Source organism: Hyperolius riggenbachi, chromosome 4 (assembly GCF_040937935.1).
Source record: "Hyperolius riggenbachi isolate aHypRig1 chromosome 4, aHypRig1.pri, whole genome shotgun sequence".
In the NCBI taxonomy this organism is placed as follows: Eukaryota; Metazoa; Chordata; class Amphibia; order Anura; family Hyperoliidae; genus Hyperolius; species Hyperolius riggenbachi.
In genome coordinates, this window is record NC_090649.1 from 441987277 (window position 1) to 442003392 (window position 16116).

General features: G+C 46.4%; 1 protein-coding gene across 1 annotated transcript in view; it reads right to left on the bottom strand.

Moving 5' to 3' along the window:
• Positions 1-6668, bottom strand: part of PTK7 (protein tyrosine kinase 7 (inactive)) — a 45708-nt gene extending 39040 nt beyond the window's left edge. The window contains exon 1 of the mRNA XM_068232595.1: positions 6531-6668. Within this exon, the coding sequence (XP_068088696.1) occupies positions 6531-6612 (82 nt within the window). The 5' untranslated portion in view covers positions 6613-6668. The remainder of the gene's footprint in view (positions 1-6530) is intronic.
• Positions 6669-16116: the final 9448 nt, after the last annotated feature.

Genomic DNA, 16116 nt, shown 5'->3' on the forward strand with positions numbered 1-16116 from the left:
CACTCTCCAGTACAGAGCCCAATATTGACCCCTCAAACCCCATCACTCTCCAGCACACACCCCAATACTGACCCCTCAAACCCCATAACTCTCCAGCACAGACCCCAATACTGACCCCTCACACCCCATCACTCTCCAGCACAGACCCCAATACTGACCCCTCAAACCCCATCACTCTCCAGCACACACACCAATACTGACCCCCTTAAACCCCATCACTCTCCAGCACACACCCCAATACTGACCCCCTCAAACCCCATCACTCTCCAGCACACACCCCAATACTGACCCCCTCAAACCCCATCACTCTCCAGCACAGACCCCAATACTGACCCCTCAAACCCCATAACTCTCCAGCACAGACCCCAATACTGACCCCTCACACCCCATCACTCTCCAGCACACACCCCAATACTGACCCCTCAAACCCCATCACTCTCCAGCACACACCCCAATACTGACCCCTCAAACCCCATCACTCTCCAGCACACACCCCAATACTGACCCCCCCTCAAACCCCATCACTCTCCAGCACACACCCCAATACTGACCCCCTCAAACCCCATCACTCTCCAGCACAGACCCCAATACTGACCCCTCAAACCCCATCACTCTCCAGCACAGACCCCAATACTGACCCCTCAACCCCATCACTCTCCAGCACAGACCCCAATACTGACCCCTCACACCCCATCACTCTCCAGCACACACCCCAATACTGACCCCTCAAACCCCATCACTCTCCAGCACACACCCCAATACTGACCCCCTCAAACCCCATCACTCTCCAGCACACACCCCAATACTGACCCCCTCAAACCCCATCACTCTCCAGCACACACCCCAATACTGACCCCCTCAAACCCCATCACTCTCCAGCACAGACCCCAATACTGACCCCTCAAACCCCATCACTCTCCAGCACAGACCCCAATACTGACCCCTCAAACCCCATCACTCCAGCACACACCCCAATACTGACCCCTCAAACCCCATCACTCTCCAGCACAGACCACAATACTGACCCCTCAAACCCCATCACTCTCCAGCACAAACCCCAATACTGACCCCTCAAACCCCATCACTCTCCAGCACAGACCCCAATACTGACCCCTCAAACCCCATCACTCTCCAGCACAGACCCCAATACTGACCCCTCAAACCCCATCACTCTCCAGCACAGACCCCAATACTGACCCCCTCAAACCCCATCACTGTCCAGCACAGACCCCAATACTGACCCCTCAAACCCCATCACTCTCCAGCACAGACCCCAATGCTGACCCCTCAAACCCCATCACTCTGCAGCACAGACCCCAATACTGACCCCTCAAACCCCATCACTCTCCAGCACAGACCCCAATACTGACCCCTCAAACCCCATCACTCTCCAGCACAGACCCCAATACTGACCCCTCAAACCCCATCACTCTCCAGCACAGACCCCAATACTGACCCCTCAAACCCCATCACTCTCCAGCAAAGACCCCAATACTGACCCCTCAAACCCCATCTCCAGCACACACCCCAATACTGACCCCTCAAACCCCACCACTCTCCAGCACAGACCCCAGTGCTGACCCCTCAAACCCCCATCACTCCAGCACAAACCCCAATACTGGCCCCTCAAACCCCATCACTCCAGCACAGACCTCAATACTGACCCTTCAAACCCCATCACTCTCCAGCACAGACCCCAATACTGACCCTTCAAACCCCATCACTCTCCAGCACACACCCCAATACTGACCCCCTCAAACCCCATCACTCTCCAGCACAGACCCCAATACTAACCCCTCAAACCCCATCACACACCCCAATACGGACCCCTCAAACCCCATCACTCTCCAGCACAGACCCCAATACTGTCCCCTCAAACCCCATCACTCTCCAGCACACACCCCAATACTGACAGGGCTGTGGAGTCGGAGTCGAGGAGTCGGAGTAATTTTGGACACCTGGAGCTGGAGTCGTTGATTTAATAAACTGAGGAGTCAAAGTCGGATGATGTTTGTACAAAATCCACAGGCCTGGTATGTATTAGACTAAGGAGTCGGAGTCGAGGAGCTGGAGTCGGAGCCATTTTAGGTACCCGGAGTTTCATAAACTGAGGAGTCGGAGTTGGAGTAGGAAGATTTTTCTACCGACTCCACAGCCCTGAATACTGACCCCCTCAAACCCCATCACTCTCCAGCACACACCCCAATATTGACCCTTCAAACCCCATCACTCTCCAGCACAGACCCCAATATTGAACCCTCAAACCCCAACAATCTCCAGTACAAAATACAAAGCATTTCATCACTGCCAAAGTTCAGCGATGTTAGATCTATAATATAGTTGCTGTGACTTTGGGAAGCACTGTGCAAGACTGGGGGTGTGGAATGACCCCAGTCCTCACACTAAAAGGGGCTGGATGTCCATCGGTGGGGATCTGTGCCCTATGGGCAGCATTCCCAGGAGAGGTGTGTGTACAATGAAAGGACAAATAACATTTATATTGCGCTTTTCTATTGGTGGATTCAAATCGCTTGAGCTGCAGCCACTAGGATGCGCTCTATAGGCAGTAACAATGCTAGGGAGTCTTGCCCAAAGTCTCCTTGTTAAATAGGTGCTGGCTTACTGAACAGGAATAGCTGAGATTTTAACCCAGGTCTCCCTTGTCAGATGCAGAACCCGAGCGAGACAATGTGAGGCATCCACTGATGTGAGATAGCAGGGACTGATAAAGTGTGTGTATGTGGGGAGGGGGGGGGGGGGGGACGACGACACTGTCCAGGACACATTGTGGACTTATTGAGGGCTTATCTGATCTGCGCAAATTGTACAGTGTAGAACCAGATCAATCGTGTGCAGAAAATCTGTGCTTTGCTGATATTTTACCTATACAAGGAAAACATTGCAGCTCCAATTCCCAACTACACAAGAGCAAGTTGGCAAAGCTCCATGCCTCCAGGCAACATTCATAATCCTCATTTCACAGCAACGATCTATATGACGACTTGTGCAATAGCATAGAACCAACAGAGAAAAGAGGGAAAATACCTGACATCCATAACATAGAACCAACAGAGAAACAAGGAAAATATCAATACCCGACATCTATAGCATAGAACCAACAGAGATAAGACGACAAATATCACTACAGGACATCAATAGAATAGAACCAGATAAAGAGGGAATAGAACCATTAGAGAAACAAGGAAACTATTGATACCTGAAATCCATAGCATGAAACCAACAGAGAAAAAAGGCAAATATCAATGCCTGACATCCAGAGCATGGAACCAACAGTTAAACAAAGCAAATATCAATACCTGACATACCTAGCATAGAACCAACAGAGAAACAAGGAAAATATCAGCAAACCCATTATTCGCACTGGTCACCCGCCCGCCACTTGATGGCACGGATGTGCCACTCAGACATCTACACAGCTGATAAACGAGTGTGCAGGCCGGGCAAACGTTGTCACCCAAGGGGATCAGGACCTGATCCCTGACTGGCGACAAATTTTGTCAGTATGTAAGAGCCATGACTTCTTCAGATACTTTCATCTATAGGCATAAAGGGCCTAGCTCTCTCCCGTATATTTTCCTCTCCCTCTGTAAGGTCTTTCACAATATCTTAGGGCCAGTGCACACCAAAAACCTCTAGCAGATCCGCGAAACGCTAGAGGTTTTTGAAGCAGATTTTCAGAGCGATTATAGGCTTGTTTAGAGAGATTTTCTAAACATGCCTAGCGTTTTTTGGAGCGTTTTTGTGCAGCAGATTTCATATATTGTTACAGTAAAGCTGTTACTGAACAGCTTCTGTAACAAAAACGCCTGGAAAATTGCTCTGATCTAGCGTTTTTCAGAGCTGTTTGAGCTTTTCCTATACTTTACATTGAGGCAGAGACGCATCTGCAAACCGCAAAAATGCTGCAGGAGCCACGTTTGCGTTTTGCTAATAACCTCAAACCGCTGGTGTGCACCATCCCATTGAGATACATTAGCCAAGCGTTTTCACAGGCGGCAGCGTTTTTGAAACCGCTACCAAAAACGCTTGGTGTGCACCAGGCCTTTCTCAGATCAGACCTCTTCTCCACATGCTTTGTCTGTGGGAGTAACTCAAGGCTCTGTTCTTGGCCCCCTACTGTTTTCCAACTACATGCAAGGCCTTGGCAACTTAAACTTATTTGGTTTTCAATACATCTCGGCCCCAGACCTTAAGTCGCTCCTCACATGTGTTCCTGACAGCTTGCCTGCTGTATCCTCTTTCACGACCTATACCCTTCTTAAAGGGAACCTTAACTGAGAGAGGGGTATGGATGTTTCCTTTTAAATAATACCAGTTGCCTGGCAGTCCTGCTGATCTCTTTATCTGCAGTAGATGATGAATCACAGACCTGAAACAAGCATGCAGCTAATCCAGTCTGACTTCAGTCAGAGCACCTGATCTGCATGCTTGTTTAGGGGCTGTGGCTAAAAGTATTAGAGACACAGGATCAGCAGGAGGGTCGGGCAACTGGTATTATCTTAGAAGGAAAAATCCATATCCTTCTCAGTTTAGGTTCCCTTTAAAGAGAATGAGGTGGGGTTCTGACAATGCTATCCGCATACAGAGGCTGGGTCTGCCTATACTGCCCAGCCACTATTGCTATCCAAATCCCCCCCTGCGCTCTGCCATCCCCCATAAATCACAGCCGCACTGTCGACACACAGCGGGCTGTGTTTACCTATGTACTGTCAGTCTTGGCGCTCCCCCCGCCTCCTGTATAGCTCCAGTCCCCGCCCGCATCCCTTCCCTCCCAGCTGATTGGAGGGAAGGGACGCGGGCGGGGACCGGAGCTATGCAGGAGGCGGGGGGGAGCTGCGAGACTGACACTACAGAGGTAAACACAGCCTGCACAGCGCAGCTGTGATTTATGGGGGATAGCAGAGCGCAGGGGGGGGGGGGGCTTAGGGGGGGATCTGGATAGCAACAGATTCTGGCCTGTATAGGCAGACCCAGCCTCTGTATGTAGATAGCATTGTCAGAACCCCACCTCGGGTTCTCTTTAAAACTTAATATGTGTAAGACAGAACTAATCATCTTTCCACTGTCATTGTCCTCCTCTGTCTTATTTAACAATAAATGATGATAACACCCCTATAAATTCAGTTCTCAAAGCAAGCTGCTTAGGGGTAATATTTGCCTCCTCTCTCTCATGTATTCCTCACAGTCACTCCCTAACCAGCTCCTGTCATCTCCAACTCAAAAACATATCTCCCATCCTAAATGTTCTCATTAAGGACACAACTAATATGATAGTACATGCTCAGATCTCGTTTGGACTACTGTAATATACTGCTTTGTGGATTACCAACTAACTGGCACCATTCCAAAATGCACTGATCTCGGCATCTTGTCTCATTCATCTTTCTTCTCGCTACTCCTTTGCTGCTCCTCTCTGTCAAGCTGTTCATCGGCTGCCAATTAGCAAGAGGATCAATTTTAAACTCTTCATCCTAACCTACAAAGCTCTCCACAATTTCTCTCCCCTATACATTTCCTCACTTGTCTCAAGTTATCAACCCAACCACAATCTCAGATCTGCACACAACCTCCTTTTGTCCTCCTCTAGAATCACCTCCTCAAAATTCACCTATACAAGACTTCTCATGTGCTTCATCCCTACTTTGGAATGTCCTACCACAACAACTCCTACCTACACTCACCAACCTTCAAAATCTTTAAACGCACCCTCAAAACTCACTTTTTCCAACAAGCATACAATCTAACTAAGGCCATTCCCCCTTCAAACTCAGATCATGTTGTACTTACTTGCTTGCCACCCCCTTCCCATTATGGATTGTAAGTTCACAGGGCTCTCTCACGGTTTTGGAAATGGTTATTCATTTTGTATCTTCCAGTCTGTTATAGACATTTAATCCATCATGCTACATTTGTCACTTACCAAGTCTGTATTGTGTACCAGTGTCCATATTTGGTGTATACCATTGTCTGTATTATTATGGAACCCACGTTTGATTTTCTTACTTTGTACATCGCCATGGAATATGTTGGCGCTTAATAAATCAATACTACCTTGCACTCATAGCAATAGAACCAGCAGAGAAACTAGGAAAATATCACTAAATGACATCCATAGCACCAACAGGAAAATAGCAGTACTTGAAATCCATAGCACAGAGCCAGCAGAGAAACTAGAATATCAATACCTGACATCCATAACATAAAATCATACAGTATAATGATTACATCCCCCTACATTCCAACTACCCCTATGGACTGTATACCCCTCATACCTTCCCATATGCGGTTTCCTATAGCCTTCCTATCCCCATGGACCCTTATACCACACAAAAACACACACAGACACCTCCCCTCCCCCTCTATTATCTCACAACCACCCCTCTTACGCTAACTCTAATATTTTGCTTTGGAAATGCTGACCATATTTTGTCCTTCCAATTAAGCTTGAATGAATTTGTATATATACACCCCTGCCCCCATACAGTCAGACATGCTCCCCTCCCCCTCACCGGCATTCAGCAACACGATGGCGGACAAGGGGAGGATAACAGCGCTGCTCGGTGACGGGAATCTCCGGTAATTCCGATACATCTTCTCTCATCTCCCCCTCCGAGCCCGACCCCGCCTCCTCCCAGCATGCACAGTGCGCCCCGCCTCTAACCAGAGTTTTCCGGGAGTCACACAGGATCTTCCGATCCGCCATCTTTACTGAGGGCAGCCTTTTCTTTCTCCTCAGGTGAGTTGTGTGGCAGAAGTACAAACTTCCGGATCGACATGTTTACTAAGGGCAGCTTCTTCACTGTTCTCAGGTAGGTTATTGTCAGAATAAGAAACTTCTGGTCCACCATGTTTAATGAGGGCAGCTCCTTCCATTCATCTCCTTTAGGTGAGATTAGCTGGTGTGACAAGACAAGTTAGAGTATTTAGAGGCATGATGTAATGCCTTATCATTATGTTTTCCTTCATCACATACAGCAGAACCACACAGCAAACCAGCAACATCCTAATTCTGGGAATACACCATAAGTTTTTACCCCGATAGATTATGTTTCGATAGATAATTTCCGACATGTCCGATATTCCTTCCTATCGTTTTTTGGCTAGATTTCTCATAGAAGTGAATGTAAAAAGATAAGAAAAAGGAGTGGAAGATAAAAGAATCAAGCGCAGAATTGAGCGGAAAAATATGATTGAGTGGAAAAACGTATGGTGTGTACCCAGCATTACACAGTCCACCAATGAAGATTCCAGCTGACTTGCAACAACTAGGCTTATCTCATACCTCCCAACATTTTGAGATGAGAAAGAGGGACACTTAAGCCACACCCCATATCACGCCCCCGTCACACCCCTAGTCACGCATACCATAAAGATTTCCTAAGAAAAATGTGTGGTTTTATAGTTCAAACCACACTGGTCCTTTCAATCCTGGTTCATTTACCTTCAAATTAACATTTTAAAATTAGTAATATATCAATTTAAAGTATCTCCACAGTATATGTAGCCAGGTGTATAGGTCTCCCCAGTATATGTAGCCAGGTGTATAGGTGTCCCCAGTAGATGTAGCCAGGTGTATAGGTCTCCCCAGTATATGCAGCCAGATGTATAGGTGTCCCCAGTATATGCAGCCAGGTGTATAGGTGTCCCCAGTATATGCAGCCAGGTGTATAGGTGTCCCCGGTATATGCAGCCAGGTGTATAGGTGTCCCCAGTATATGCAGCCAGGTGTATAGGTGTCCCCAGTATATGCAGCCAGGTGTATAGGTCTCCCCAGTATATGCAGCCAGATGTATAGGTCTCCCCAGTATATATAGCTAGGTGTATAGGTCTCCCCAGTATATGCAGCCAGGTGTATAGGTGTCCCCAGTATATGCAGCCAGGTGTATAGGTCTCCCCAGTATATGCAGCCAGGTGTATAGGTCTCCCCAGTATATGCAGCCAGGTGTATAGGTGCCCCCAGTATATGCAGCCAGGTGTATAGCTGCCCCCAGTATATGCAGCCAGGTGTATAGGTCTCCCCAGTATATGTAGCCAGGTGTATAGGTGCCCCCAGTATATGTAGCCAGGTGTATAGGTGCCCCCAGTATATGTAGCCAGGTGTATAGGTGGCCCCAGTATAGCCAGGTGTATAGGTGTCCCCAGTATATGTAGCCAGGTGTATAGGTGCCCCCAGTATACCCAGGTGTATAGGTGCCCCCAGGAAGGGAGGCAGCCATTGAAAGGGAGCTGGTGGCAAAGTGGCGGAGAAGGGGGGAAGTCTCCCCCCCCCCTTACTTCACCTTGGTGCTCCCTTTCCTGGCTCTCCCTTCCGGATCAATGTGTCTCCTCCGATGGCGCAGCAGCAGAGTGATAGCGGGCGGAGAGGACTTACCGATGTCCTTCCAGCCGGCAGAGGGAGCTGTGATCTGTGCGCCGCTAGTCTGGTCTTGAGTAGACCAGACTTGCGGCGCACAGATCACAGCTCTCTCCGGCGGCTGCGTAACAGCGGTAAGTCCTCCCCGCCCACTGTCAGCCGCTCCGCCATCGGAGAGAGACACATTAATCCGGATTCCGGAAGGGAGAGCCAGGAAAGGGAGCACCAAGGTGAGGGAAGGGGGGGGGGGAGACTTCCCCCCCTTCTCCGCCGCTTTGCCACCAGCTCCCTTTCACTGGCTGCCTCCCTTCCTGCGCAAACAGTCCGCCCCTGCGTCTGACCCCCCAGCCAGCCGGGACACTGGGGGGTCATAGCGGGAGAGCCCTCCCAAATCGTGCCAGTCCCGACGAAAACAGGACGGTTGGGGACTATGCTTATCTTATAGTCATGGCATACGAGCAAAGCAAGAAACAATCCATCCCTTGTTGTAGTCACCAGCCATTCAAAGCCACAACAGTAGGAATAACAGCTCTCATGTCGGTAAATCATAAGATAACAATAGCATATTTGGTTCTTTTCCGTTAGCCGGGCACAACCACTAGGTGGCGATAAAACAGAGTTACATCTTTCCCTACTATCCATGGCGGCCTGGAGGGGGAATGGTAATTAACGCCACCTAGTGGTTGCACCCGGCTAATGGAATAGTACCCATATTTCACAAACTGTAAAATGCACCAAAATCAGCACTGGTATTTTACCTATTTTTCCAATTTTTTGTATTCATCACATATCCCTCCCCCCCCCCTCCCTAGACGATTGTCAGGAGATCTCCATGCCTCCCAACTTTTTGAGATAAGAAATAGAGGGGGACATTTATCAAGAGTGTCTGAGACAAAATATTACTAGGTTTTTAGAAATCCGTGCAGATTTGTCTCAGACATCCTAAGAAATTGCTAAATGGTGCAGCTTCCTTCTTAAAGCGGATCCGAGATGATAAATTAACTATAACAAGTAACTTGTCTATATATCTTATCCAAAGTTTAGATAGTTTACACAGCATATCTAGCTGCAAACAGCTTCAAAAGTTTATGATTATTTATTCCTGTGATACAATGAGGGCAGCCATGTTCTGTTTGTCACAGGCTGAGGGCTGGAGATGCTATCAGCTTGCCTGTGTGTAAATTTAGTCCCCTCTCCTCCTCCCTCCTCCCCTCTGCCTCTGATATCAATGGCTGGTAACCTCCTCCTCCTGGGCAGACTGAGCTCCCATAAGAACAGTAGAAGAGACGAGCGCTCCTTTGGTGTAATACTTTCTTTACTTTAAAAATTCACGCATAAGAATTGCACTTACAATGTTGATAAAATCAATAGCACTTCTCAGGCCTGCCAGCCGTCCTCTCCAACCCTGTGCTTGGCCAAAGCAACAGGTGCGGTGTCTCCCGACGCGGAGCAGGTTGCGGTGGGCGGGGCTTAGTCACGCTGGAGCCGTCTGACGTCACGACGCGTTTCTGCGCTAACCACGCCTTCGTCAGATACCCGCTATTGATTTTATCAACATTGTAAGTGCAATTTTTATGCGTGAATTTTTAAAGTAAAGAAAGTATTACACCAAAGGAGCGCTCTTGTTTCTTCTACTGTTCTACCTAGGTCACTGGCACCACCCAGCAACCAGGAGCAGCACCTTGGAAATACTAAAGTCTATCCTAAGTGAGAGGGCAGCGCAGGAAAATTTCTTCTTTTGAGCTCCCATAAGCCCTTGCTACAGTGCCAAGGCACAAAACCCCCTTCCCCGCATAGCCAGATCCATAAGTCCCCCTCCCACCACCGCTTCCCCCATGGCCGCTTTACCTCGTGCCAGCCCCCTTCTTCAGAAAGTCGCATCCCTGTGCTCATAGACAGACCCCCGACGGCATAATTCAAACCGCAGATCAGCGGTGAAGTCAGCTAGAGCGTCATTGTAACAGTACTTCCGTATGCAGGTGAAGTCAGCTAGAGCGTCATTGTAACAGTACTTCCGTATGCAGGAAGTAAACAGAGATGCCACTTCATGTATACGGAGGCGCTGTTACAGTGAATCTGTAGCTGCCTTCACTGCAGACTCCAGCTGATCTGCGGTTTGAATAATTGCCGCCGGGGGTCTGACTAAGAGCACAGGGATGGGACTTTCTGAAAGCGGGGCCGGCAGGAGGTAATACGGTGCCGTAAGGGGGGCTCGGGGGAGGGGGGGGGATCGGGACTTCCGATGCACTAGGGCTTATTTTCAGGGAGGGCTTATATTTCGGGCATTCTGCCCAATATCTGCTAGGGCTTACTTTAAGAGTAGGTTTTACTTTCAGGGAAACATGGTATCTGTCACATCTATGGTGCTATACTGCAACTCGAGTTAAAACACACAGGACAGGTCACTGTCCTATAATCAGATATCCAATGCTGTATAGGAAAAAACCGCCAAAAAGTATAGAAAAAAAGTTGTGCGCATAATGTGTGGTATCACTTTAAGAACCATGTCCTTAAACCCACAGTGCTATTATCCGTTTAGTTGATGTCAAGGTATTGCATCCAAGAATATATATGCTATAGTCTCCTCAGTGTGCAGCTTCACAAGACACCTGGCAGCAAGGCGGGGGAGCCCTTCACAAATCATGCCTAGCCTGCACTATCTGTAGAACTGCTATTAAGCACCTCTTAATCTGTGACAGTTTAGGGTTGGATTTGCACTTTTCTTTACTGTAGTGCAGCTCTAGAAATTCACGCTAAAATGCTACTATTACGTAGGATTTGAGACGTTTCTTATTATCATGCAGAACAGTTCCTCTGCTCCTTAGAACTAAAACTGTCAGTAATGCGTTTATAAATCTGGCCCAGGGACACTTAAGGAGAACCTGAACTGAAAATAAATAGTAAAAATAAACATACACAGGTCATAGTTACCTCCCATGTAGTCTGCTCATCGATCTCTTTCTCCTCTGATGCGTCCGGGTTTGTCCACTCTGATTGATGGAATTCTCTGTCCTCCATGTTGAAAATGGCCATTACCCCAGAACAGCTTCCTGATCAGCACACTGTTAAACTGTTATATCGCCCACTTGAGCCATAGGGAAACACGGAGATTACCTTGCACATTCAGTTGTAACTGACAGCAGCTGATATAAAACTGACAGCAACTGGTATATTTCAGTTCTGACAAAATCTTGTCAGAACTGGAAGGGATCACTGTAAAAAGAAAATGGTGAGCTTCTGAGTGGAACTGACAGCGAGGTAAGTATGTAATATTCATTTGCAGCTACATCATGTGTTTATTTTGAATAATTTTGCTCAGTTCAGGATCCCTTTAAGCCACACCCCTAATCACACCCTGGACACACCCCTAGTCATGCATACCATAAAGATTTCATAATAAGAATATGTTGTTTATAATTCAAACTACACTGGTCCTTTCTATTCTGGTTCATTTTTCTTCATTTGAAAATAAGAAATGTATCAATTTAAAGGATGGGATTAAAGTTTAGAGTCAATTAAACACATTTTTCAGTAGTGAAATACATATATTTACACAGATCTGTACATCAGTCCTGAAAGAGGGAGACATGATGAGCAAAGAGGGACTGGGTTCCCTAAGAGGGGCTGTCTCTCTGAAAGAGGGACAGTTGGGAGCTATGGATCCCTTTGCAGGAAAAGACCTTTGCTCTATAGAACTAAAACGTCATACACATGCTAAATTTAAATCCTGGAAAAGTCTTACAAGATGAGCAATAAACAACGGATCACTCACAAATACAAAGGGAACGACTTGAAACGACAATGATTCTCTGCAATGCTGAGCGATCGGACATGACGCTTATTTTTTTGGGCGATAATTGCACTTTAATATGTAAACTTTATCCAAGGGTCCCTGTCATAAGGACCCTGAAGTGAGTTATGCTGGGAATACACGGATCGTTTTTGAGATAGATAGATGGCTCAATAGATAATTTCCGACATCTCCCGTTCGATCGTTTCGCCGCTCGATTTGTGACAGCAGTAAATGGAAAAAGATAAGAAAAATAAGCGGAAGATAAGAGAATCGACTGAAGAATCGAGTGGTGAAACGATCGAGCGGGAGAATCAAGCGGCAGAAATGAACAGTGTATGCCCAGCATAACACTGCTTATTTTATTTTTATCAAACTTACTGATGGTCAATAAATGGGACTGCTTTTACTTATGATGCTGGGTACACACGATGCGTTTTTTTCGTCGGTTTTCAGTCCGATCGATTTCCGATTCGATTTTCCGAATTCCGATTTTCTAAACTTTAGATAAGATATATAGACAAGTTACTTGTTATAGTTAGTTTTTCATCTCGGATCCGCTTTAAGTTGATCTGTCAGGAGTATGGCCTGGTGCACACCAAAAACCGCTAGCAGATCCGCAAAATGCTAGCAGATTTTAAAACGCTTTTTCTTATTTTTCTGTAGCGTTTCAGCTAGCATTTTGCGGTTTTGTGTAGCATTTTTGGTGTAGTAGATTTCATGTATTGTTACAGTAAAGCTATTACTGAACAGCTACTGTAACAAAAAACGCCTGGCAAACCGCTCTGAAGTGCCGTTTTTCAGAGCGGTTTGCGTTTTTCCTATACTTAACATTGAGGCAGAAACGCATCCGCAATCCAAAATCTGCAGCAGCCCGGGAGTATGCGTTTCTGCAAAACGCCTCCCGCTCTGGTGTGCATCAGCCCATTGAAATACATTACCCTAGCGGATCCGCACCCGCAAGTGGATCGCAAACCACAGCAGAACCGCTCTGGTGTGCACTAGGCCTAAAAGACCAGGGCCCATATGCAATTCATTTTTTCTCCTGAGTTTTCTCCTTGGTGATATTTTAAGAACTTGTGATAAAATGCCTTTTAAGCCACCAGCTAACAAGAAAATACTCAAAATAAATATGATAGCACTTTTTCACCAACTTTTGGGTACTTTTTCAATTGTAAAATGCTGAAAAGTTATGTTAAAGAAAAGATGAAATGTATCTCCTAGGAGATAACTCAGGTGAAAAAAGTTAATTGCATACGGGCCCAGATGAGAGGAGGATTGCCTTTGATTGTGATCATAAATGCTCAGATCTTATAATCTGGGTCTTTTGATGTTGCTGGTTAGCCTGCACTTTGAAGGGTGTTTGGTGGCAGAAGTCTACACAGCGCTGAAACTTTTTCGTACATATCTAGAGAGTCTTATCTGAAGACTTTAGTTTCTGGCAGCGTGGAGGACTTTTTTCTTTGCGCAGATATTATTATTACTTGATAATTGCACTGTATTGTTCTCAATTGAAGGTGTCATTAGATACTGAGCGATCTTTGCACAAAGTTTGCTTGCACAAAACTGGTATTTCCTCAACGATGCTTCTGGAAAGACTGTTCTTTCAGGTCAAACTACCCTCTTTTTTCAGTTATCTATGTTATTTCAGATAATAAGGAATGATCGTTTCAAAAGATTATGGTCTACCATATATGCTTGATGTTTAATGAGAGTTGTGCGGTATATTGCATTTTGGTTGAGGATTGTTAGTTTTTAATGATTTTAGCCGCTTCCCATCCGTCTAAAGGGGCCCATACACCTAACGATTTTCCCGCTGATATACAGCAGATTCGATCGTTGCGCAAACGCTGACAGAGCGATCGATTTCCATCCGAAATCAATCATTCCCGACGATTCCCGTCGTTCCGTCCGTGCGGAAGATTTCGCTCGTTCGCCGGCGGGTCGGGAGTGTGTCGATAGCGGCGTTCGAATGCCCGACGACCGACGCTAGCGGCAATACATTACCTGTTCTGCCGGCGCGTGTCCACGCTCTTTCTGCTGTCCCTTCTCCATGCTCGGCGCCTCCAGCTTCACTGAACTTCCTGACCGGGGGAGTTGGTAATGTATGCGGGGGGGGTCAGCAGCGGCAGCTTCACGGACTGTGAACGGTTTCATGCTGAAATCAATTCACAATCTATTTGCCATATGGTGTCATCTCGCGAGCTTCCATCAGTAAACACAGCAGGCCCCAGTGATCAGCCTGCCAGCCAGCGATCGGAGCTGGCAGGCTGTTTCTTTTAGTATAAAACAATTATTTATTTATATAGTGCTGACATCTTACGCAGCGCTGCACAGAGTATAGTTTTGTCACTTAACTGTCCCTCGGAGGGGCTCACAATCCAATCCCTACCATATGGCATATGTATATGCATGCATAGTGTAGTGTGTGTATCTTAATCTTGACTTGGGCCAATTGGGGAGGGGGAGGGGTTAAGTGGGTGTTAAAAAAAATTAATCTTTTTTTAGCAGCAGCAATCAAATAGCACCAAATGAAAGCTTTATTTGTGAAAAGAAAAGGAGGTTAAATACATTTGAGTGCTAAGTTGTATGACCGAGCAATAAACCGTTAAAGTTGTGAAGTGCTGAATTGTAAAAAATGGCCTGGTCACTAGGGGGGTATAAACCTCTGGTCCTCAAGTGGTTAATGGCACACATGTACATAGCTTTAACTGTCCCTGATGATATGGTACATAGATACTTAGACCACAACTCCTCCACTTTCAATATATAAATGTATTTTCTATGTTGCACAAAATACAAATCTGTCAAAGTTCAGCGACGCTACTTTTTCAGAAACATGCTGTGATTTTGGTAGGGACTGTGGAAGGAATAGAGGTGTAATCCCAGGGCTGTTGAGCCGAAGAGTCGGAGTTGGAGAAATTTTGGGTACCTGGAGTCGGTGGTTTCATAAACTGAGGAGTTGGAGTCGGAAGATTTTTGTACCGGCTCCACAGCCCTGCATAATCCAATGTCACCAGTCCTTGAACTTTGAGGGGCTGGATGTACATTGGTGGAGGTCTGTGCCCCTTGGGTTGCATTGTCAGCAGAGGATACCCCGAATGACGAGAACCATGTAGCATGTGTACAAAGCCCTGACATCCACTGGTGTAAGGATAGCCATACAGTTTTTTTTTTATCTCTATCTGGGCAAGTCGATCATGTCATCGAATCTGCAATTAACGATTTATGATTGACCAATTTTTGGCTAAAATCAGTCAATTCAGTTGATGCGCTGGATGGAAGAAGGTCGGAAGCACATCGATAGTGGTGTTTGATTTTACAAGTGACTCGCGGTGTACACAGCTAAGCTTACACTCACCTACCTGCCAGCCTTTGTGTTCTCCCCTCTGCTGGGTGCTTCCTCCTGTCTCTTCTCTCCAGGGGTGCCTGTGTCACGTCAAACACGAGAGACCTTTAGCGGTCACTTAAGGTTTGTGCCACAGTGCCGCTAGTGTGTGGCATTTAGCATTACACTGGCTACTTGCATTCATAAAAATGTATTAAAACCATTGCCTCCCCCCCCCCCCCCCCCCAAAAAAAAAAAACCAACAAAAAACATATTATTACACATTCAATAGATTGTACCTGTTTGAAGCTGCAGTCCCCTATTTCCAAATCTGTGAAAAAGGAAGGTGTTTTTTCAGCAAATGCAGTTATCAAAACAATTGCTATTTTGGGGGCAATTGCGTTTTTCATGCAGAAGTGAGCACTAAATTGATGCTCACCCAATTTGAATATAAAGAAAAGTATTTACTATGGGGCTTTAAACATATGTGTTACAGGTACAGTACATTTACCATAAGGGTGGCAAATGTTTTTGGTTTTTTTATTCATCATGTATATACTGTAGTTTAATCCCGCATTAAGGTAGCAGAGCAGTGAAACAATCACTGTCTGGGGATATGGATGG